Source organism: Ranitomeya variabilis, chromosome 2 (assembly GCF_051348905.1).
Source record: "Ranitomeya variabilis isolate aRanVar5 chromosome 2, aRanVar5.hap1, whole genome shotgun sequence".
Taxonomy (NCBI): domain Eukaryota; kingdom Metazoa; phylum Chordata; class Amphibia; order Anura; family Dendrobatidae; genus Ranitomeya; species Ranitomeya variabilis.
Window position 1 is genome coordinate 991352894 of NC_135233.1, and position 24462 is coordinate 991377355.

General features: G+C 44.3%; 1 protein-coding gene across 9 annotated transcripts in view; it reads left to right on the plus strand.

Annotated features, from left to right (window-relative positions):
- The window catches only part of GIGYF2 (GRB10 interacting GYF protein 2), a 198978-nt gene extending 174554 nt beyond the window's left edge, over positions 1 to 24424 (plus strand). For 6 of the 9 annotated variants that reach the window (XM_077291039.1, XM_077291041.1, XM_077291047.1 and 3 more), the window contains 5 exons: positions 3971 to 4167; positions 5217 to 5371; positions 21253 to 21422; positions 21691 to 21817; positions 23101 to 24424. In XM_077291039.1, the coding sequence (XP_077147154.1) occupies positions 3971 to 4167; positions 5217 to 5371; positions 21253 to 21422; positions 21691 to 21817; positions 23101 to 23168 (717 nt within the window). In that variant the 3' untranslated portion in view covers positions 23169 to 24424. The remainder of the gene's footprint in view (positions 1 to 3970; positions 4168 to 5216; positions 5372 to 21252; positions 21423 to 21690; positions 21818 to 23100) is intronic. The other 3 variants (XM_077291043.1, XM_077291046.1, XM_077291048.1) reach the window with 1 other exon arrangement.
- The last annotated feature ends 38 nt before the right edge of the window (positions 24425 to 24462 follow it).

Consider the following 24462-nt stretch of genomic DNA (forward strand, 5'->3'; position numbering starts at 1 on the left):
ATTCCCCCCTTTATCACCCCCATAGGTAGGGACAATAGTAAAATAAAAAATATATATTTTTTTTTTTTCCACTAGGGTTAGGGTTAGAACTAGGGTTAGGGTTAAAACTAGGGTTAGGGTTAGAATTAGGCTATGTGCACACGGTGCGGATTTGGCTGCGGATCCGTAGCAGTGTTCCATCAGGTTTACAGTACCATGTAAACCTATGGAAAACCAAATCCGCTGTGCCCATGGTGCGGAAAATACAGCGCGAAAACGCTGCATTGTATTTTCCGCAGCATGTCAGTTCTTTGTGCGGATTCCGCAGCATTTTACACCTGTTCCTCAATAGGAATCCGCAGGTGAAATCCGCACAAAAAAAACTGGAAATCCGCTGTAAATCCGCAGGTAAAACACAGTGCCTTTTACCTCCTGGTTTTTTCAAAAATGGTGCGGAAAAATCTCTCACGAATCCGCAACGTGAGCACATAGCCTTAGGGTTAGGGTTGAAATTAGAGTTAGGGTTGGAATTAGGGCTAGGGTTGGAAATAGGGTTAAGCTTAGGCTTGTGGTTAGGGTTAGGGGTGTGTTGGGGTTAAAGTTGTGGTTAGGGATGGGATTAGGGTTAGGGTTTGGGATTAGGGTTAGGATTAGGTTTGGGATTAGGGTTACGGGTGTGGGTGTTAGTGTTGTGGTTAGGGGTGTGTTGGGGTTAGGGTTATGGCTAGAGTTGGGATTAGGGTTAGGGGTGTGTTGGGGATAGTGTTGGAGTTAGAATTGAGGGGTTTCCACTGTTTAGGCACATCAGGGGACTCCAAACGCAACATGGCGCCACCATTGATTCCAGCCAATCTTGCGTTCAAAAAGTCAAATGGTGCTCCCTCCCTTCTGAGCCCTGACGTGCACCCAAACAGTGGTTTACCCCCACATATGGGGTACCAGCGTACTCCAGACAATCTGGGCCACAAATATTGCGGTCCACTTCTCCTGTTACCCTAGTGAAAATAAAAAATTGCTTACTAAAACATAATTTTTGAGGAAAGTAAAATGATTTTTTATTTTTACGGCTCTGCGTTGTAAACTTCTGTGAAGCACTTGGGGGTTCAAAGTGCTCACCACATAAGTTCCTTGGGGGGTCTAGTTTCCAAAATGGGGTCACTTGAGGGGGGTTTCTACTGTTTAGGCATATCAGGGGCTCTGCAAATGCAACGTGACGCCCGCAGACCAGTCCATCAAAGTCTGCATTTCAAAACGTCACTACTTCCCTTCTGAGCCCTGTCGTGCGCCCAAACAGTGGTTCCTCCCCACATATGGGGTATCGGCGTACTCAGGACAAAATTGATAACAACTTTTGTGGTCCAATTTCTCCTTTTACTCTTGTGAAAATAAAAAATTGCAGGCTAAAAAATAATTTTTGAGGAAAGAAAAATGATTTTTTATTTTCACGGCTCTGTGTTATAAACTTCTGTGAAGCACTTGGGGGTTTAAAGTGGTCACCGCACATCTAGATTAGTTCCATGGGAGGTCTAGTTTCCAAAATGGGGTCACGTGGGGGAGCTCCAATGTTTAGGCACACAGGGGCTCTCCAAACGAGATATGGTGTCCGCTAAAGATTGGAGCCAATTTTTCATTCATACATTTCATTCAAATGGCGCTCCTTCCCTTCCGAGCCCTGTCGTGCGCCAAAACAGTGGTTCCCCCCACATATGGGGTATCGGCGTACTCAGGACAAATTGTACAATAACTTTTGGGGTCCGGTTTTTGTTTTTACCCTTGGGAAAATAAAAAAAATTGTTGCTAAAAGATCATTTTTGTGACTAAAAAGTTAAATGTTCATTTTTTCCTTCCATGTTGCTTCTGCTGCTGTGAAGCACCTGAAGGGTTAATACACTTCTTGAATGTGGTTTTGAGCACCTTGAGGGGTGCAGTTTTTAGAATGGTGTCACTTTTGGGTATTTTCAGCCATATAGACCCCTCAAACTGACTTCAAATGTGAGGTGGTCCCTAAAAAAAAAAATGGTTTTGTAAATTTTGTTGTAAAAATGAGAAATCGCTGGTCAAATTTTAACCCTTATAACTTCCTAGCAAAAAAAATGTCTCCAAAATTGTGCTGATGTAAAGTAGACATGTGGGTAATGTTATTTATTAACTATTTTGTGTCACATAACTCTCTCGTTTAACAGAATAAAAATTAAAAATTTGAAAATTGCAAAATTGTCGCCAAATTTCCATTTTTTCACAAATAAACGCCAAAATTATCGACCTTAATTTACCACGAACATGAAGCCCAATATGTCACGAAAAAACAATCTCAGAACCGCTAGGATCCGTTGAAGCTTTCCTGAGTTATTACCTCATAAAGGGACAGTGGTCAGAATTGCAAAAAACGGCCAGGTCATTAAGGTCAAAATAGGCTGGGTCATGAAGGGGTTAAAAATTATTCCTGGTAAACACTTTAATATCTTATGTCCATCCACTTGAACTCCTTGAAAGTATTGCTTTATTCATCTTCCTCTGCTTCAGTAACTCCTCTCTGCCGCTGCTCCAGTCTTTATCAGGCTGCAGAGATGAAGTTGCAACTATAGTCCACGAGTGCTGCTGCCAATCAGTGAGCTCAGTGGTGACGATGATGTAGGCCGCTGAGCCCAGTGATTGGCTGCAGCAGTCACATCAACTGTAGTCACAACTTCACCACTGAAGCCTGTCAATAAAGACCGGAGCAGTGACACAGAAGAGTCACTATAGCAAAGGAAGAGGTTGAATGATGCGGAGTTTTACTTATGCTAGGTGAAAGTATCAGTGTGCATAAAATAATGATAAGAGTAGGGAGCATTCTAAAATAAATGACTTGCCTCTTGAAGCGTCCACTTCAGTGGTCGCCTCCATCACTGAAAATGACTACATTGTAAATGGCAGCAGTTTCCACTTTTTATTAAATACAATAGTATGGTAACTCAAATGGCAGCCCAGTGTGCGATATGTAAGGTGCATGGTCTCCTGAAGTTATTCAATGTATATGTTTGGGAAGTGGTGTTTCCTGTAGTTAGGCTCTGTTCCTCAGTTCATTATCTGCATTTTTTAAGTTGCACATGATGGTCCTTAATTTCTCGTAAATTCAGGGAAAATTCAAAATGTTTTTATATATATATATATATATATATATATATATATATATATATATATATATATATAATTCCCCCCTCTTTAGTGTAAAACATTGCACAGCCCTTTGAGTAAGCTTATGAGTGTTGCACATAATAAAATAAATTGGGCTCCTTTAGATGTCAATCAACAGTGATTAGGAGAAGTGTCTTCCGAGTTTGGTCAGTGTACCAGTTTTTACTGTCGGTTTTATCAGTATTTCTCCAGTTAAGAAAAAAAAAGCCTGGAGGTTTCTCCAGCTTCTATCAAACAGTGAGAATCGGACAATACACATCCGAGCGCTGTCCGATTTTATTTTTATTATTTTCAATGTCCCTTGGATTGAAACGGGAAAGTTTGATCTGACCCTCTGCTCGATATTGGACATATCTCCGTGCTTTCATGCGAATCACTCAGTCCAAGGGGAAAAAAAATCAGACATATAAAATAACTCGCTGTCATAGGTGCGAGTGCTGTCCATGAAAACCATGAATAAAACTCGTACGAGAAAAACGGACGTCTAAGTGAATCTTTAGGTAGCTTTTAGTAAAGTACTAGGATATTGGGAAGTACAATAGTGCTTAAATGTTTGCCTCAATGAATTAGGCTAAACATCTGAAGAAAACCACACACACACACACACACACACACACACACACACACACACACACACACACACACACACACACACACACTGTAGAAAAAAAAGACAAAACCTGGTATAACATATAAAAAAAAGGTGCAAATTAAATCACAATTTTTACTCTAAAAAATAAGCACAAAGGTAATGCTGAATATGCCCCATAGTTGTTTTTTACTCTCTTAAAAAAGTTCTTTCTTCCTTTTTAAGCTGAGCACGTGCAATAGCAGCTCTGGAAACTCCGTGTGGGGCAACTTGAACAACAATCTGAGCCCTCAGTGGTCATCGGACTCTGTAAGTAGCATCTGGAGTAACCCAGACAGCAAGATATGTAGTGGATTCTGGGACGATGCTGTCAAAGTGGTTGCACCCCGAAATGCTGCCAATAAGAACAAGAGCAATGCTAGGTAAATATTTTACCATCTCTACTAATCTCCAGCTTTTCAGATTGAGTGCTATTTACTTGGAGCCCCCCCCCCACACTTCTCTTGGGCAAGTGATAGTATTTCTCTCTCCTTTTCTTCAGCGTAAGTCTATGTTTTCACATTGCACTTTTACTGCGTTTTTTTGCTGTGGTTTTATACAATTTTAAGCTGCGTTTTACATTACTGGCAAAAGCTATGAGATTTCAGAAATCTCGTGCACACACTTTTTTTTCTCTCCCTGACTGAATTGGAAAACTGCTGCGTCATTGAAAACTGCAGCATGTCACTTTTTTCAGCATTTTTGTTTTTGTTTTTTTTTTGTTTTTTAAAGCAAGTACAGCAGTATTTGAAAGTGAAATGCATTTATTTTTGTAATTTTACCAAATTTAAACCATAATGTCTTGGTTTCCTCACCTGAGAATCACAGTTAGGATTAGTACAGTTTAATTAAATCAGTGATATGTGTAAAGTAAAGATTGGCCGACCAAGGTGTGAAATTGAGCAATACCTGATCAGCTCAAGGGGCAACCATTATAGGTAAACAGCGTCATACAAGCTCAATGTTCCGCCAACGTTGGGTAAACTATTCCTGACCAGTTCACCTCCCCCCCGCTGTTGCATTTGTAAATGTGTATTTTTTTCATGATCTCGTGAACTTTTTTGTTCAGAATAGTCACTATTTTTTCAGACCTAAAAAATCTTTTTCCACTAAATAATTTTGACAAATGGCCCTTTTTTATCAAAATGGTGTTATGGTTTCACATATGTATTGCAATGGTAACCTAACACCTCGCATTGTTCATGCTTCTGTGGTGGAGGCAAAGCTTGAACTTTGGGATCCTGAAAAACGCAGCAAAACCTTTTTTTTGTAAGCCGCTTCTTTACTGCCAAGAGAGCAGGATTTCTAATCCATGTTAGATTGTATAGCTGACTTTTGTTATTTTTTGTAAATCCAGGTAATCAAACACAAGCAAATGTATACTATAGTTATAGTAGAAATTACAGGACTATTGCTCTTTTTTTTTCCCCAGCAAATCATCAGGGTTGAATAGCCGACAGAGTAAGAAAGTTGAGCAAGAAGAGAAGCTCGTTAGACTTTTTCAAGGAGCAACGAAGTGTCCCGACAGCTTCACCCAGTGGTGTGAGCAGACGCTGCATGCCCTCAACACTGCCCATAGCCTGGATGGTAAGGAAAGGTGGCTTCGAAAATTAGGTCACGTACAGTAGGAACCACATGTGCAGTTTTACGTAGAGATGCTTAGAACTTCTTTGAGCCAAAGCAAAAGTGGATTAAATAAGAATAGGAAATATTATTAAAGAATTTGTACTTTTCTTCCCAAAAAATGCACATCAGACTACATGTATGTTTGCAGCTTTTTTTTTTTTTTTTTTGCATTTCATGTAAAGCCCATAATGTATAGAAATTAAGTTGTATATGGTGTTTGCTTCTGTTCAGACATTTCTTTTGTTCCATTTTGGAAATGGAAAAATGGGAAAAGAGACTAGCTGCATCAGTTATGCAAACGAAAGCAGTGGGGTCCCATTGCTTATTATGGGGTCCTTTTTCGTGTTTTTTTTTTTATTATTATTATTATTTTTTATGGTGGACAGTCCAGCGTGCAAAACAATTTTTTCCATTCTAAAAAATAAAAAATGGGGGCACCAAACCAACCCCATAATAATGAGATTCCTCTTCTTCTTTTTGCCTAAGTTGATGCAACAGATCACTTATTTAAGATGTCCCTAAAACGGAACAAACAAACAATGTTAGAACGGATGTGTGAACAGAAGCGACCTGTAATTCTCACTCAACAAATAAAAACCTGAAACAAATAGCAACTTGTTATTTTACCCAAGCATGAAATTGCTGACTGTAACTCCTTGTTGCTTTTTTTCCCTCTTCGTTAAAGGGGTTGTCCACTATGTTTATATTGATAACCTGTCCTGAGGGATAGGTCATGAATATAAAACTATATTCACACATGCGTTTTTCTCATCTTGCTATTTGCTTTTAAGACAACCAGCACACTGACCCATAGTTTAATGCAGCCATTTACACATTCTTTTAACACATTCTTATGACTTCTCCACTAAACAGTACATGTCCTATTTTGATCTGTTTGGTTTTTTTTGCATCGGTTTCTGCCATTAAAGTCTTTGACTCGTAAGAAAAATGGAAGACATTCATTTTACATAAGTTCTCCATGTGTTTTGCTTCCGTTTTTTTTTAAGCCTTACCAGACATGGCGATTTTTCAGTTTTTTGTGTTTTCGTTTTTCCTCCCCTTCTTTCAAGAGCCACAACTTTATTTATTTTATTTTTCCGTTGACCTGGCCGTATGAGAGCTTGTTTTTTTGCTGGACAAGCTGCAGTTTTGAATGATGCCATTCATTACCATTCAACATACTTTTAAACATGGGGGGAAAAAATTAAGAGTTCTGTCAACTTGTGCAAAAAAAAAAAAAACGCAATTACACAGTGTTCTTTTTTTGTTGTTTTTTTTTTTACTGCTTTCATTTTGTGGTGAAAATGACTTGGTAATAGGATTCTCCAGGCCAGTACAATTACAATAGTGACTCAATTTAAAAAAAAAAAAAAAAAGTCTTTTTTAACGTTTTAGTTAAGGTACCTTCACACTAAACGACTTTGCAGCGATAACGACAACGATCCGTGATGTTGCAGCGTCCTGGATAGCGATATCGTTGTGTTTGACACGCAGCAGCGATCTGGATCCTGCTGTGATATCGCTGGTCGTTGCTGAAAGTTCAGAACTTTATTTGGACGTCAGATCGGCGTGTATCGTTGTGTTTGACAGCAAAAGCAACGATGCCAGCAATGTTTTACAATGGTAACCAGGGTAAATATCGGGTTACTAAGCGCAGGGCCGCGCTTAGTAACCCGATATTTACAATGGTTACCATTGTAAAAGTAAAAAAAAAAAAAAACACTACATACTCACCCTCTGATGTCTGTCACGTCCCCCGGCGTCCGCCCTGCTGCTCAGAGCTTCCGGCACTGAATGTGTCAGTGCCGGCCGGAATGCAAAGGACACCGGTGACGTCACCGCTGTGCCCTGCTACTGCTGGCGCTTACACAGTGCAGGGAAGCGGACGCAAATATGTAGTGTTTGTTTTTTTACATTTACACTGGTAACCAGGGTAAACATCGGGTTACTAAGCGCGGCCCTGCGCTTAGTAACCCGATGTTTACCCTGGTTACCCGGGGACTTCGGCATTGTTGGTAGCTGGAGAGCTGTCTGTGTGACAGCTCTCCAGCGACCAAACAGCGACGCTGCAGCGATCGGCATCGTTGTCGATATCGCTGCAGCGTCGCTTAATGTGACGGTACCTTTAGTCTGCTGAGGGGACCTGAACCTGCAATCATTTTATCTCTATTAACCCATTATCTACCAATGTCCTTTTTTTGGGACGCCTAATCTTTAGCTTCTAGCAACAAAGATTTTATAATTTTTATAATTAGGTCCAATTTTTTGTGTTGTGTTTGTAAAATGAATGTTTTCCAAATAGGAAATCATGTCATTGTCATTTTTAACTGAATATTAGGACGCCCTTTTCTGAAAAATCCGTACTTGAAAAAATGTTGCAAATTATGTTTCTGATTCATTAGGACCCAAATCATTAACAAATCTGTCATAAAAAAAATAATAATAATAATGGTTAAATATCGCAAAACCACAGTACATAGTAAGTCTTAGTATTCCTAGGCTGGGCTACATAGGAGACTGTCATAACAGGCACCATGGTCTTCAGCAACCCATCGGCATCACACGATCACGTTGTGGGAGGTTGGACAATGGACATGTGGAACAACACACCCACGGGCCATGGGCTGTAAATTCCACTGTTAGATTGTAACTTAACCCGCTGCTATTAGAGCCATATGATGGCTGGATAACACCACCATCATCTGTTGGGAATGGGGCAGGATCAGCTTCTGAGCCTGCTTGAAAGACCGGGTCCCAGCATATGAATTACCAATATGTTGACAAGGTGTTATTGATCCATTGCTGTGAGTCAATGCAGAGAAAAGTTCAGTCAGTCCAAGTCCTTCATTAAAAAAAAATAAGGAAAGAGGATGTTAAAGGTATGACACATGGGAGGAAAACATTCAGTTTTTAATTGCTATAAAGGTGGAAATTTAGGTGTGAATGCATTAGATTGCTCGGGGGTCCAACATATTACAACCCCACTGATCAGCTGTCATCACCTCTGGTGGTAGCCAGATGTACATGACACAGTGCGGAATAACACCGCTCTATCACCCTGCTTCTTGGGCGCTGCACTCGACAGCTGCCACTAAGCATTGAATGAAGCTGTGCTGCTCTGGTCTGTGCAATGTGTACACCTGGCCACCATTAGCGGTCATAACATCTGATCGTGGGGGTGTCAGTTGTCGGCCCCCCCACCAATCTTACACTGATGACTGATGCTGTTGATAGGGCATCAATATAATAGTAGTGCACAACCCCTCTAACAGTGAATACACCATGGCAGTCAAACCTGTTAACAATGAGAAAATTGATGTTTGAGGTTACAAGTCTTCTTATCCAGGTTGATGCTTAAATGCAGAAAACCTACACTGGCAATGAATATTAATTTCTCTGTAATAGCGTGCACAGTGTCAGTCTGCAGCGGCCGGGCGGTCACGGGTGTGCCTTAATTAAGAGAAATGAATATTCACACCTCTCCACTCCCATGGGCATGGAAAGAGGTGAATATTTCTCCTTCGCCTCATTGGGGGACACAGGACCGTGGGTGTTATGCTGCTGCCAGTAGGAGGACACTAAATAAACATAAAAAAGAATAACTCCTTCTCTGCAGTATACACCCTCTGCTGGCTCTAACCTGAACCAGTTCTTGTTTAGTGTCTGTAAGAGGCACTTGGGTCTGCTTTCAGACCCCAACTTTCTAATTTTACAATTTTACATTTTTATTTTATTTTTAATTTTTTCCTATGGGTGAAGGGGCGATGGGTCATTTCAAGGCCCCAATCTCCCCGAATCGTCAACAAGCGGGAACGCGGAGTGTCGCCTCCACGTACCCCCTCCTGCATCGCTCTTATGCGTTGTTCCAGGGGGCAACGGGTCTCCAGGACTCGGTTCTCCCCACATCACCAACAGATGGGAATGCGGAGTGTCGCCCCCACATACCCCCTTCTAGAGCCAGGCCCACAGCCGGACTTGACCCCTACACTCATCCCAAGGGACTGGACCCACAGGGTATGCATGAAGCCCCTGCACGGTCACCACTAATGAAAGCGAATGATGATGGTAGGCAGTTGGTCCCTCTCTGTCTCCCTATCAAAGTGACGGCGGATTGAGCTTGGACATCCTGGCCACTACCTGAGGATCAGCTCCGGAGTTTATCAGTACAGGTACCGGGCCAACGGCGTCCAATTCTCTGGGGTTTTTTATGTGGACTGTGTCCACAGGTGGCAGGAGGGCTCCCTTTAATGTGCACGGTCCCTGGGGTTCTCAAACACCGCTTAACCCCGATCGCAGGTCACGCTAAAAATTTAGTCCCCGGATCCTGGCCTGACTAGGCCACGTTTGCGTCATCGCCATGCCCACCGCACTGCTCCGCCCATTCTTCTGGTGCTCCTCATGCTTGTAGAGGCGCCACAGCGGTGTTCTCGCTGCTGGTACTGTCTCCGCCCACACCTTCAGGCGCTTCTCGTTCCTAGAGCCAATATGTCTCAATCTAAGACCTCAAAAAAGGCCACTAAAACACAGTTGTGTATGTCTCATGTACCCCATGTAAGGCTTCTCTGACCCGTGGCCACAGTACTTCACTCTGTACAGCCTGCGACCCTTCATGCGCACAGGAGCCCTTCGCCACTCCCAACCCTAGTGAACTTAGCCCCCCCAGTGGGCTACGTCCCTGGCACAGTCCACGGCTTCTCTGGCTAAGGTTATAGAGTCCTTTCGTGATTCCTCTTCAAGCCAGGGCATCTGCTTGCCTGTCGCAGAGAGCCCTTCAACCATGCGAGAGATATCCCCGAGCAGGACCCGTCCCACAAACCTCTAGTAAACGACACCATAGTCTGTCCCCCAGGCACTCTCGTGCCTCGGCATCTGCAAGTTCCGTTTCCCGTTCCCCCTCTCCAGGGGTTCACAGTGAACGTGACTCAGAATATGAGTCTGATGTCTCTGTAGGTCCGGACTCACAAGAGTACCAGGAGTCATTGGATTCACTTATCGATGCAGTCAATAAGGCTCTGAGGGTGGATGAGGAGCCCGGCACTAGTCCGGATCACTCTGTCTTTTAAAAGAACTAAACGTCCTCACAGGGTGTTCGCTAACCACCTCGAGTTTACGGAAATCGTTCAAAAGCACAGGACTCGTCCAGACAAACGATTCATTGGGCAAAAGCCACTTGAGGCACGATATCCCTTTAATTCTTCTTTAAAGACAGAGTGGTCTGAATCCCCTTCAGTGGATCCCCCCCATATCACGTCTCGCTTCCAAAACATTTTTTGTCGTTATCTGATGGTTCTGTTAAGAACCCCACCGACCGACAGATTGCTAATCTCGCGCGGTCAGTCTTTGAAGCCACTGGCGCAGTTCTTTCCCCATCTTTTGCTGCAACATGGGTGGCTAGAGCTATGGTGACCTGGGTAATTTACTGTCCTAAAACTAGCCAGGACAGTAACTTACCTCCCGACGCGGTCAATTTAGCCTATCAGATTGCCCGAGCTGTAGATTATGTGGTTCATGCCTCACTAGATGCAGCTAACTGCGCCGCTCTAGCAGCCGCAAATGCCATTACCATCAGGAGAGCACTTTAGCTCTAGCAGCCGCAAATGCCATTACCATCAGGAGAGCACTTTAGCTCAGACAGTGGCGAGCAGATTCTGCTTCCAAGAAATCTCTTCTCTGCCTTACCAAGGCGGCCGCTTGTTTGGAGATAAATTGGACCAAATTATCTCTGATGCTACCGGAGGTAAAAGCAAATTCCTCCCTTAATGCAGGCTCACCCGGCCTTTTCGGAGCCAACATCAAACTCGTTTCTGGCTATTTCGCGGTGCCACAGGCTGGTCCTCCATGCCCGCTGCCTTTTGGCTCTGCCCAACCTCCATGTAGAGACCGGAATTTCCAGCCCTCATACAAGCCTTCGCATTCCTGGAAAAGCAGGCCCACACGATCTGGATCCAAAGGAGCTAGATCCCACAATGACTCGTCACGGTATCCGGAGGACACAAACATGGTAGGCGGTCGTCTACTTTGGTTCCATCAAACCTGGCTTTCGGTCGTTCACGACTAGTGGATCAGAGAGCTCTTGTCCTCCGGATACAAAATAGAGTTTGCGTCTCCTTCACCGGCACGTTTTTGCCTGTCTCGCCCGCCCAAGTCAGAGGCACGAGCAGCTCTATTCCAACGAGCCATAGGCGCACTCCGCACAGACGGAGTTATTGTCCCGATTCCTCACAGCGAAAGATTCAAGGGGTTTTACTCAAACCTGTTCGTAGTTCCGAAAAAGGATGGGACTATGCATCCTATTCTGGATCTGAAACTTTTGAACAAGTTCATCAAGGTTCGTTAATTCAGAATGGAGTCCCTCCGTTCAGTGATCACCTCGATGGAGAAAGGAGAATTCCTCACGTCCATCGACATCAGATGTATATCTACATATTCCAATCTTTCCTGCCCACCAAAGATTCCTGCGCTTCGCAGTTGGCGACGAGCACTTTCAATTCCCTGCCTTGCCCTTCGGATTCGCCACCGCTCTGAGTGTTCACAAAGGTCATGGCGGCCAATATGTCCATACTTCACTCTCGGGGCATGGTGGTTCTCCCGTATCTAAATGACCTGCTCATCAAAGGATCGTCTTTTCAGGCTTGTGCAGAGTGTGTGAGCTTCACTGTGGACACCCTTTCCTGCCTCGGTTGGCTGGTGAACATGAGCAAGTGCTCCCCGATACCAGCTCAGCGAATTGCCTTTTTGGGGATGATCCTGGACACTTCCTGAGGGTTGGTCATTCTCCCTCCGGAAAAGGTGTCAGCATTGACATGGGGAGTCTGGACTCTTTCCCTTGCCTGGCCCCACTCCCTACGGTTCGGCATGCAAGTACTGGGCAAGATGGTGGCAGCACTGGAATCTGTTACATTCGCCCAACTACACCTCTGCCCTCTATAACAGGCATTGACAGCCTGGGACAGGAACCCGTTTTCTCTGGACCGTCGTTTCCAACTGTCCCAGCGGGTCAGGCAATCTCTCAAGTGGTGGATGTTGAAATCCTCTCTAGATCATGGTAAATCTTTTCTTCCGGTACGTTGGCTCGTGGTTACCACCGACGCCAGTCTTCTCGGTTGGGGGGCGGTCTTCCGCCACCACACGGCTCAGGGTCGCTGGTCCATTCCGGAATCGCGACTTCCTATCAACATTCTCGGGCGATCAGCTTAGCCCTTCTGCATTGTCATCCGTTTCTGGCAGGTCGTCCCATTCAGATTCAGTCGGACAACGCCACGTCAGTGGTATACATTAACCATCGGGGGAACCAGAAGCAGAAGGATGATGCTCAAAGTAGCCCACATCCTTCGATGGGCAGAAACAAACCATTCAGTCATCTCAGCTGTTCATATTCTGGGAGTAGAGAATTGGGCGGCAGATTTTCTAAGCCGCAAGGGTCTCGCTTCGGGAGAGTGGTCTCTTCATCCAGAGGTATTCCAGCAGATTTGCCATCACTGGGCTACGCCGGATGTTGATCTCATGGCATCCAGGATGAATGCCAAGGTTCCAGCGTTCATAGCTCGGTCCCGCGACCCACGGGCCATCTTGTCGGAATCTTTGGTCTCCCCGTGGCATCAGTTTCGTTTCCCTTACGTGTTCCCGCCTCTTCCGCTACTTCCGAGAGTCATCAGGAAGATCAGAGCGGAGGGAATCTCGGTGATTCTCATTGCCCCAGACTGGCCACGCCGGGTATGGTATGTGGAACTGGTGCAACTCATCGCCAACGTTCACTGGCAGCTACCAGACCAGCTCTCAGGGTCCGATTTACAACCAGGACTCGAGGGCCCGGAGTATAACGGCCTGGCCATTGAATCCTGGATTCTAACCCAGGCCGGCTTCTTCCAGCAGTTGGTCTCCACCATGATCATTGCCCGGAAACCGTCATCATTGTGCATTTACCATCGCACCTGGAAAACCTTTTTCTCCTGGTGTAGAGCCCGTGGACGTTCTCCACTCACGTTCTCAATCCCGTCCATTCTGGAGTTTCTCCAGGCAGGGTTAGACTCAGGCCTTGCGCTTGCCTCCCTCAGGGGTCAAATTTCTGCGTTATCTGTCCTGTTCCAACGCAGGATAGCTACCAAATCGCAGGTCAAGACCTTCATGCAGGGAGTTTCCCATGTGGTTCCTCCCTACAAAATGCCGTTGGAACCTTGGGACGTTAATCTGGTCCTAAATGTTCTGCAAGAGTCTCTCTTAGAACCGCTACAAGACGTATCACTGATTCTTCTTTCTTGCAAAGTAGTCTTTCTGGTGGCAGTAACGTCAATTAGACGAGTCTGAGTTAGCTGCCTTGTCTTGCAGGCCTCTGTTCCTGGTCTTTCATCAGGACAAGGTGGTCTTGAGGACGTCTCCATCCTTCTTACCCAAGGTAGTTTCCTCTTTCCATCTGAATGCAGGACATCGTCCTGCCCAGCTCCGGTTCATCGTGTCGAGAAAGCTCTTCATACCTTGGATTTGGTAAGAGCGCTGAGGAAACATGTTTCCCGAACGGCGCCTTTCTGCAAGTCAGATGTCCTCTTCGTGCTTCCAGAAGTACACAGGAAGGGTCTTCCCTGCCTCTAAGGCAACGATGGCCAGATGGATCTGCAAGGCTGCGACTTGGTCCAGTTTGCACACGTTTGTTAAACACTACAACATTCATTCTCAGGTTTCTGCAGATGCAGCCCTTGGCAGATGGATTCTGCAATCGGCAATATTTCATCTGTAGACAGAGGTAGCCTGATGGTACAAGAGGTTTCAGCTGTCGTGCTGTTTCCCACCCAGGGACTGCTTTAGGACGTCCCATGGTCCTGTGCCTCCCAATTAGGCGAAGGAGAAATAGGGATTTTTGTGTACTCACCGTAAAATCCTTTTCTCCGAGCCATTCATTGGGGGACACAGCACCCACCCTGTTAGCCTGTTCGGCTGGTGTCTGTTTTTTGGTTTTGACATATTGTACTCGTTTGCTAGTTTTTACTAGTTATAAGCTCCTACTGCTTTGTCACCGAACTGGTTCGGGTTAGTGCCAGCAGAGTGTGTATACTGCAGAGGAGTTATTCTTTTCTATGTTTACTTAGTGTCCTCCTAGCATAACACTCATGGTCCTGTGTCCCCCAATGAATGGCTTGGAGAAAAGGATTTTACGGTGAGTACCCAAAAATCCCTATTTATTTCTCTTAAGTAGCGGCACATGTGACCACCCGGTGACTGACACTGTGCACGCTACTTAATAGCAATGAATACTCACTGCCCTCCATGCACATAATTATGGCGTGGGGAGCCGTGAGTATTCCGGCAGCTGTGCTTTGCTTGTGAACAGCGCATGACATCCCTGCCATGCACTGCTTAAAAGCATAAAGCAGCTGTTGGCACTGGAACAAGACGCTGCAAGGGAGCGCAGGAAGGCAAGTATAATGGGTTTTTTTTGTTTTTTAATGGGGCCATGCATACAAGGATAGGGATGGGGGCCAATCATACCAGGATAGCGATGGAGCCATGCATACAAGGATAGGAATGGAGCCATGCATACAAGGATAGGGATGGGGGCCATGCATACAAGGATAGGGATGAAGCCATGCATACAAGGATAGGGATGAAGCCATGGATACAAGGATAGGGATGGGACCATGCACACAAGGATAGGGATGGGGGCCAATCATACCAGGAAAGTGATGTGGCCATGCATACAAGGATTGGAATGGGGCCATGCATACCAGGATAGGGATGGGGGCCAATCATACCAGGATAGGGACCATGCATAAAGTATGAGGGGGCCGTGCATTCCAGGATGGGTATGAGGGGGCGTGCATACCAGGATGAGGGGACAATGCATACGCGGCTTATACTTGAGTCAATAAGTTTTCCCAGTTTTTTTGGTAAAATTACGTGCCTCGGCTTATTCTCGGGTCAGCTTATCCTCGAGTATGTACGGTAAGTTGAAGATATCTAGTATTCATACATGTCACTTCTTTATGTATTATTGCATATATCTTCAGTTGTTCACCAGAACTTGATAGATGCCAGATAAGTCAGTGATCCAAAAATGGCCTGACTAGGTGCAAGGGATGATCAGATGTCACTGATCACCACCTCATCCTTATGTAGAAAGAGACATTTACAGCCTTTTCCCCCAAATGTCTTGTAAGTACTACTTGCACCAAGAATAATGTGCTTTATTGTAATGCCCAGATCTTGGTTCCAGCCCTAAAGTTGTAGCTATGGCTAGCCTGTACATTCGGGAGGTTTTACTTTCTTCCTTGGTAGTGGAAAGACAAAACAGAAAGTATGGCATGAGGGTATGTTTATGTCACCGACATAGCCTTGCACCAGGCTGCTTTCTACGATTTTTGATACTCTAATGTCTCTTTTTATACTATATTTAGTCTGATATTGGTTTTTGGACAAAGTAAATTTTAATTATGGTAAAAGATCTTGTAGTAATAATTATTTCCATAATTGATTTGTTTACAAAATAAATTCCTGTGCTGAGATAATCTTATAAATGTGCCCCTGCTGTGTACTGTGTAATGGCTGTGTCTAATCGTGCAGGAACATGGTCTGATCATACCACAGCTCCTGGGTAGGTGGGAAGGAAATGAGTACACAGACAGGAGAGTACAGGATCACAAATAATTCTTTCTGTGAGTAAAACAGTTCACTGCCTGTTTTTAAGCAGTGTTTTACCTTAACCTCTTTCCGACCTTTGACAGTGTATGCGTCATGAAAGTCGGTGCCAATCCGACCTGTGACGCGTATGCTGTGTCACAGAATGATCGCGTTCCTGCGGGTCGGGTGAAAGGGTTAACTGAAGTTTCACCCGACCTGCAGGAACAGGGGGACTTGTGCTTGAGCCCCGGGGAGGGGGGGGGGGGTGGCTTTGCCCACCCGTGGCTACGATAGCTCTGATTGTTTCACTTTCAACAGCCAATCAGAGCAATCGTAATATTTCACCAATGAAACTTGGGAAAATGTTACAATCCAGCCATGGCCGATGCTGCAATATCATTGGCCACGGCTGGAGACCTCGATCTGCCCCCCGCCTCCGACTGACTGTGGTAATCTGCCGCCGCCGCCTGTCTTTCCTGTCCTCCGCCGCCCTCCTCTCCCCTCCCTCCTGTCCTCCGCTCCCCCCGCCGCCCGATCCCACCCCCCTTACCTCCCGAGTTCCGGTGTCCCTCCCGGTGTCAGTCTTCCCCAATGGGCCCCACCATCTTCCAAAATGGCGGGCGCATGCTCAGTGTGCCCGCCGAGTCGGCTGGCGGATTCATTCGAGGTACATTTTGGTCACTGTGATAGACCCTATACCAGTGATCAAAACAATTAAAAAAAAAACCCTTTATCGCCCCCATAGGTAGGGAAAATAATGAAGTAAAGAAAATATATTTATTTTATTTTTATTTTCCACTAGTGTTAGGGTTACAATTAGGGTTGGAGTTAGGGTTAGAGTTGGGCTATGTGCACATGGTGCGGATTTGGCTGCGGATTCGCAGCAGTTTTCCATCATGTTTACAGTACCATATAAACCTATGGAAAACGAAATCCGCTGTGCCCATGGTGCGGAAAATACAGCGCGGAAACGCGTTGTATTTTCTGTAGCATGTCAATTTTGTGCGGATTCCGCAGCGTTTTACACCTGCTCCTCAATAGGAATAGGTGTAAAACCGCAGGTGAAATCCGCACAAAGAACTAATCTACAGTAGTGCGTTTTACATGCAGATTTTTCAAAACAGTGCGGAAAAATCCGCACACGAATCCGCAACGTGAGCACATAGCCTTAGGGTTTGGATTGGAATTAGGGTTAAGATGTGTGTTGGGGTTAGGTTTGGGGTTAGGGTTATGGTTAGGGGTGTGTTGGTTAGGGTTATGTTTAGGGTTGGGATTAGGGTTAGGGGTGTGTTGGGGTTAGAGTTGTGATTAGGATTATGGTTAGGGTTGGAATTAGGGTTAGGGGTGTGTTGGGGTTAGTGTTGGAGTTAGAATTGAGGGGTTTCCACTGTTTAGGCACATCAGGGGGTCTCCAAACGTGACATGGCGCCACCATTGATTCCAGCCATATGGTTAGGGTTGGAATTAGGGTTAGGGGTGTGTTGGGGTTATTGTTGGAGTTAGAATTGAGGGGTTTCCACTGTTTAGGCATATCAGGGGGTCTCCAAACGTGACATGGCGCCACCATTGATTCCAGCCAATCTTGCGGTCAAAAAGGCAAATGGTGCGCCCTCCCTTCCAAGCCCCGACGTGCGCCCAAACAGTGGTTTATCCAAACATATGGAGCATAAGCATACTATAAGCACTTAGGGGTCTTAAGTGCTCACCACACATCTAGATAAGTTCATTGGGAGGTCTAGTTTCCAAAATGGGGTCACTTGTGGGGGAGCTCTAATGTTTAGACACACAAAGGCTCTCTGAACGCGACATGGTGTTTTCTAACGATTGGAGCTAATTTTCCATTCAAAAGTCAAATGGCGCACCTTTCCTTCCGAGCCCTGCCGTGCGCCCAAACAGTAGTTTACCCCCACATATGAGGTATCGGTGTACTTAGGAGAAATTGCCCAACAAATGTTAGGATCCATTTTATCCTGTTGCCCATGTGAAAATCGAGGCTACAAGAAATTTTTTGTGAAAAAAAAAAAAAGTACTTTTTCATTTTTACGGATCACTTTGTGAAGCACCTGGGGGTTCAAAGTGCTCACTATGCATCTAGATAAGTTCCTTGGGGGGTCTAGTTTCCATATGGGGTCACTTGTTGGGGAGCTCCAATCTTAAGCCAATCTTTTCAGCGTACTCAGGACAAACTGGACAACGATTTTCGGGGTCCAGTTTCTCCTTTTACCCTTGGGAAAATACAAAAAAAATTGTTGCTAAAAGATAATTTTTGTGACTAATAAGTTAAATGTTCATTTTTTCCTTCCATGTTGCTTCTGCTGCTGTGAAACACCTGAAGGGTTAATAAACTTCTTGAATGTGGTTTTGAGCACCTTGAGGGGTGCAATTTTTAGAATGGTGTCAGTTTTGGGTATTTTCAGCCATATAGACCCCTCAAACTGACTTCAAATGTGAGGTGGTACCTAAAAAAAAAAAAATGGTTTTGTATATTTTGTTGTAAAAATAAGAAATCGCTGGTCAAATTTTAACCCTTATAACTTCCTAGCAAAAAAAAAATTTGCTTCCAAAATTGTGCTGATGTAAAGTAGACATGTGGGAAATGTTATTTATTAACTATTTTGTGTCACATAACTCTCTGGTTTAACAGAATAAAAATTCAAAATTTTTCTAAATTTTCGCCAAATTTCCGATTTTTTTCACAAATAAACGCAAAGATTATTGACCTAAATTTACCAGTAACATGAAGCCCAATATGTCTCGAAAAAACAAGCTCAGAATCGCTGGGATCCGTTGAAGCTTTCCTGAGTTATTACCTCATAAAGGGACACTGGTCAGAATTGCAAAAAATGGCCAAGTCATTAAGGTCAAAATAGGCTGGGTCATGAAGGGGTTAAAGACTCAAATGTGATCCCATGCTGTAATGTCTGTATCCTCTCTTTTGCTTTCTCCTTTCTCCTTAAGTTGTTTGTGGGAAAACCCCTTAACAAGGATTGCAAATTGCATACCTTAAGTCACATTGGAAATAGAAAACTGAGTGTCTGATAAAACCCTTTACAGATGAGAAATCACACTAACAGATTACCCGGAGGGTAGATGGACCCAATTTAAGGGATAATGTGATTAAAACTTGATTTTTATTGTAATTAATGTGCTCTAACAGATAAAGATTTAAATAACTTGGATGGTATTGCTGGTAGCATTTCTTTGGGACTCCTCTATGGAATATCGCTCTCCTAAAGCAAATATATCTCCTACCTAGATTAATGGCTGCAGTCCCCTAGCTAGCCTCAGGCCCTCTGATGAAGCTAGTGATGGCGTAACATGATGGGGAGATTTTGAGTGAATTTTAATCCGCTCTAGTGGTCTTGCAACTGACCTGTATAATTGTTCTGAGGAAAGCTATTCTAGCTAGTGGACGGCAGCCAATAATCTAGGGTGGAGACATGTTCGCTTGAGAAGAGTGATAGGAGACATGTTCGCTTGAGAAGAGTGATATCCCATAGATAAGTCTTAAAGGAATGCTACACTGCAATACCACCCAAATTATGTTAATATTTATCTGTTAGAACATATTAATTACAAGAAAAGTCAAGTTTTAATCACATTATCCCTTAAGTTGGGTTCATTTACCCTCTAAGTAAGGGTATGTGTCCACGGTCCGTAATCACGGCGCTTTGGACGGAGCGCAAAACCCGCGCCGCCCCTTCTGTATGCGCGGTGATTCCGGATGTGTACATTGAACACATCCAGAATCATCGCACCCCATACATAGGGCCCTGTGATTTACCTTGCGGCGACGGAGCATCGCTGCAAGGTAAACAGACATGCTGCGATCTTAAAAGATGCGCCACATGTCCGTTAACGCAGGGCCGCCGGATGCGTGTTCACACGCATAGTGGAGACGGGATTTCATAAAATCCCCTCCACTATGCTGGAACATCTGGACACTGCGGGTTGAATGCTGCGGCTGTACGCAGCGTTCAATCTGCAGCTAGTCCAGGAGTAATACTGAACGTGGACACATACCCTATGGCTGTGGCCCCACTATCATTATTTGATCAGTATTTTAACTCCGTGTTTCTATTAGGCCATGTGCACACGTTGCGGATTTCTTGCAGAAATTTCCTGAAGAAAACCGGAAATTTTCTGCAAGAAATCCGCATTTTTTTTTTTGCGTTTTTTTTCCGATTTTTTCGCGTTTTTTTAGCATTCTGCAAGCGAAATTAGCTTGCAGAATGCTAAAGTTTTCCAAGCGATCTGTAGCATCGCTTGGAAAACTGACTGACAAGTTGGTCACACTTGTCAAACATACTGTTTGACAAGTGTGACCAACTTTTTACTATAGATGCAGCTTATGCAGCATCTATAGTAAAAGATAGAATGTTTAAAAATAATAAAAAAAATAAAAAAATGCTTATACTCACCCAGACATCTCATCAGCGGCGTCCGTTCGTCTTCCTATAGCTGGTGTGTGCGCACAGGGCCTTCCGTGACGTCACGGTCACGTGAGTGGTCACATGACCGCTCACGACCAATCACAGGACAGTGACGTCATCGGCAAGGTCCTTCGCTGCACATCAGCTACAGGAACCGAACGGCAGCGTGCAGCGGTGAAGCGGGAACACTGCGCGGGACATCGAGGGTGAGTATAGGACTATTTTTTATTTTATTTCTTATTTTTTGACCACTTATATGGTGCCCAGTGCGTGGAGGAGAGTCTCCTCTCCTCCACCCTGGGTACCAACCGCACATAATCTGCTTACTTCCCGCATGGTGTGCACAGCCCCGTGCGGGAAGTAAGCAGATCAATGGACTCCTAGGTGTGCGGAATCCCTGCAATTCCGCATTTTTAATGAACATGTTGCTTTTTTTTCCGCTATGCGATTTTTTCGCGGAAAAAATCGCAACATTTGCACAAAAAATGCGGACTACCTTGTAAATAAATAGGAGGCATATGTTAGCGTTTTTTTCGCGTTTTTATCACGTTTTTATAGCGAAAAAACGCGAAAAAAACGTTAAAAATCCTGAACGTGTGCACATGGCCTTATACTTTTCCTCTGATTGTTCCTCTCCTGGTTTTGGCTTACAAATACTGATAGCGTGCCTAAATGTGCACATTGCTCGCTGTCACGCCTGAAGTCTGAAGTCACAGATAGTGTGTGTAGATAATTGGCAGGAGCCCGGAGAACCCTCTCACGCTGCATTTATAGTAATAAAGCATCTTCTCCTTGGTGCAGTGCCCACATTTGTGTCCTTCCTGCGTGAAGTGGAATCTCCCTATGAAGTCCATGATTATGTCCGAGCATATCTTGGGGACACCCCTGAAGCTAAAGATTTCTCCAAGCAATTTTTGGAGCGTCGAAATAAGCAAAAAACTGTTCAGCAGAAACCTCCGCAGGTAACACATGTAAGTAATTGAGGATTGGTGAAGAGTTCAGTGGTGGGGCCACACATTGAGATCTTATATCCTCTTATTTAATGTCTTTATAAGGAGGATACTTAAAAAATTACCCCGTTATACCCTTATTACACTACTAGAGCGGACACAACCTGGGCCTCCACCACTGCACATATTGCGGCTGTGCTAGCATGCGTGGCTCATTTTATTTGATCCCCAGTTGGTGCGTGACATGAAGGCCATGATCTAGAACACCTGCTGTTCTGTATTTTTTCAGGATTCGGGATGGGCGTTGTATCAGACAAGTCAGAGTAATTCACAACAGACAACACTAGAAACTGCACAAAGCGCTGGACGCAAGAAAAAGAAACAGAAGATGGTTCGGGCAGATCCCAGTCTGCTAGGTGGGGCTATACACTGTATTCTAAGCATGTGTCTCCATATACCCTCCGTATCGCACAAGCCTTGGTTGTCTTATCCTTATGTAAGCAAGTGGGCGTTTAACCCTTGACATTCCCATCAGTCAGCAGAATGAAGGGGCAAAGCCTGCAATACCAGGCACCAATGTATGTACCAAACTTGCCCATGTGCCGGGATAAATAATGTAGGGACCACAGTGCTCAGCCCCCTTTGTACTGCTGATGGATAGGACAAGCTGTTTGTGCTAGACCCTTAGCAGTCGTGACTGGTATTTTTCTCTATTCTTTTTTTCTTTAAACCCCTTTTCTTTAAGGCTCATGCAGACGAGCTTGTTATACGGATATGTAAAAATTTGTTCAAATTTCCTTTTTTGTTCATGTGAAAAAAATAACAGCATGTACTATACTTTTACGTATTTAGGATGTGACATTCAATAATTAAATTCGGGTCTCATACGAATAATTTATCTCGCATCAAATTGTTACAGATACTTTGCCATTATTAACCGGGAAGCTGTATTTGATGATGTGTGTAAACGGTTGATGTACAAATAAAATACAGAAACACTGACCAGATAATAATGGCAACAAAGATGAAAATCGTCCAAGTTTTCTGGCTGAAAAACGGATGAGTTTTCCTGTGGCTCGTCTGGCTAGGCCTTTAGGAAGATTTACATGACCATATCATGGTTGTATTCTATTTCTTCCCGACCTTGTCTCTCTCGACCCACGCTAATAGCATCATATACTGTATGCCCTTTATGCTGTGAGTTTGGGTCTCATGACTTGTGGCCATACCAGGAATTATAGTGCAGAACCCCACGACACATGTTTAAATAGGTAATAAAGTATTTTTGATAAGTTAGTATATGAAATAGATAGGATGGCCAATGTTTCAGTCTGTCCCTCCCATACCCTGATCACTCTGTCCAGCCCATGTACCTGCTATAAACCATAGGACATGGACCGTGATGAATGTCTGGAACAGACCGAAAAGTTGGTCATCATTTCTATTTCCACGTGCTGATTCATCATTAAAACTTTAATTGAATATTTAGTTAAGTGCTTGGGGTGTTTCGTACTATTGTTTGAAGGAACGTCGTCGTCTTCACAAGATCACTGTTTCGTAGCTACACGAGGGCCAACCATAAATGTGATTAGACCAGGAATTATGGCTACAATACTATCATGTGAATTGGCCCATATCAATATTTTCTTGCTTTTTCTTTTACAATGTTTTTATCTGTGTGTTTTTCTTTTTCTTTCAGGATTTTCTGTTAATGCTTCCTCTGAGAGGTTGAACATGGGAGAAATAGAGACTTTAGAAGATTACTGATTATTGTGGTGGGGTAGGGGTAATCCGTCCCCCTCCCCTACCTCTGCATCAATGGGAGGGGGAAAGCTGAACATATGACTCCACCTACCCCCAGAACACACTCCCCGTGCCCTGCTGGGATCTTCATAGGGCGACCTCCCCCAGAGCATCAAGATCAAGACGATTCAAGGACAACTACACCCTCTACTATCCTAGATATTCATGGGTATGGTGGAGGGGCCACTCTGGGGGTTGGAGAGTGGGTCATGGGGAAATATTTTTTGTTTTCCATCACAGTACTGTCCGGTCTCGTTTCAGAGGCTTACACAGTCTGTTACTTTTTCCACCGTTATTAGGTGGAGAGAGGAGGCTTTTTGGTTGGACTTTGCACCTTCCCTCACTGCCATCTTGGGGTTCAGTTCTCTGGATTTCAGAGTAATGGCAACATAAGCGTTTGTGGAGCTTTTGTAAGTGTGGACGGTGAATAGGGATCCTTTGCACTAATGGAGTGGTCACACTGCAGAGGTAACAATGGCTTCACTCTTCCATCTCGTGTCCACTTCCCACACCTTATCACAAGTACCTTAAGTGAATTTTGTGTTTTTGCAGGTGGGAGCAGAGGTTCTTAAGACTACTCTAATGAAAGATATAGTCAACTTTTAGGTTGCTGCAAGATATATCCACACTTTGGTGCTGTTGAGTTATTGCGTGCCTGCTCCCCCTGCATTGTTCTATCCTCTGTGGATAGGATGAAACGCACTTATGTTTACACGGCTCCTGGACCACTGTAAGGTTTTGCCCCAGTGTGCAGTGATTTGGGTTGATGCCAGGTCTGACCTTAATAAAGCGCTGGTTGTGTTATAACACATTTCTGATTTGGATGCCTTATTGCTTTGTGAACGTCATGTGGGTGCAGAGGAGCGTCGCGTTCATTCATACGTCTGCTATAGTCTTCCTCCATCATCTAAGAATGGCCAGGAGATGGACAATCAAGCATAATCAGCTGCCACCAAAAAGTGATCACAAGGCTTCTATCAGCAGAGGCCTCGTCAGGAGCCATGTTTGGTCCTCTGGTTTCCTGCTAATGCTGAGTGTCTTGTTAATGAAGACTACTAGCCTTCTGCTCTAGGCGAGAAGATGCAGCTCAGGAGAGCAATTCTGCAGTGGTGGAAACAAAATTATAGTATGGTCTTTTTCATTATATTATTGGGGTCATTACATGAACAAATAGATCCTGAGACAAAATCATATTAAAGCCTAATTTATTTTACAATTTATCACTGAAAAGTTGCTATTTATTTTCCTGCTCAGATTT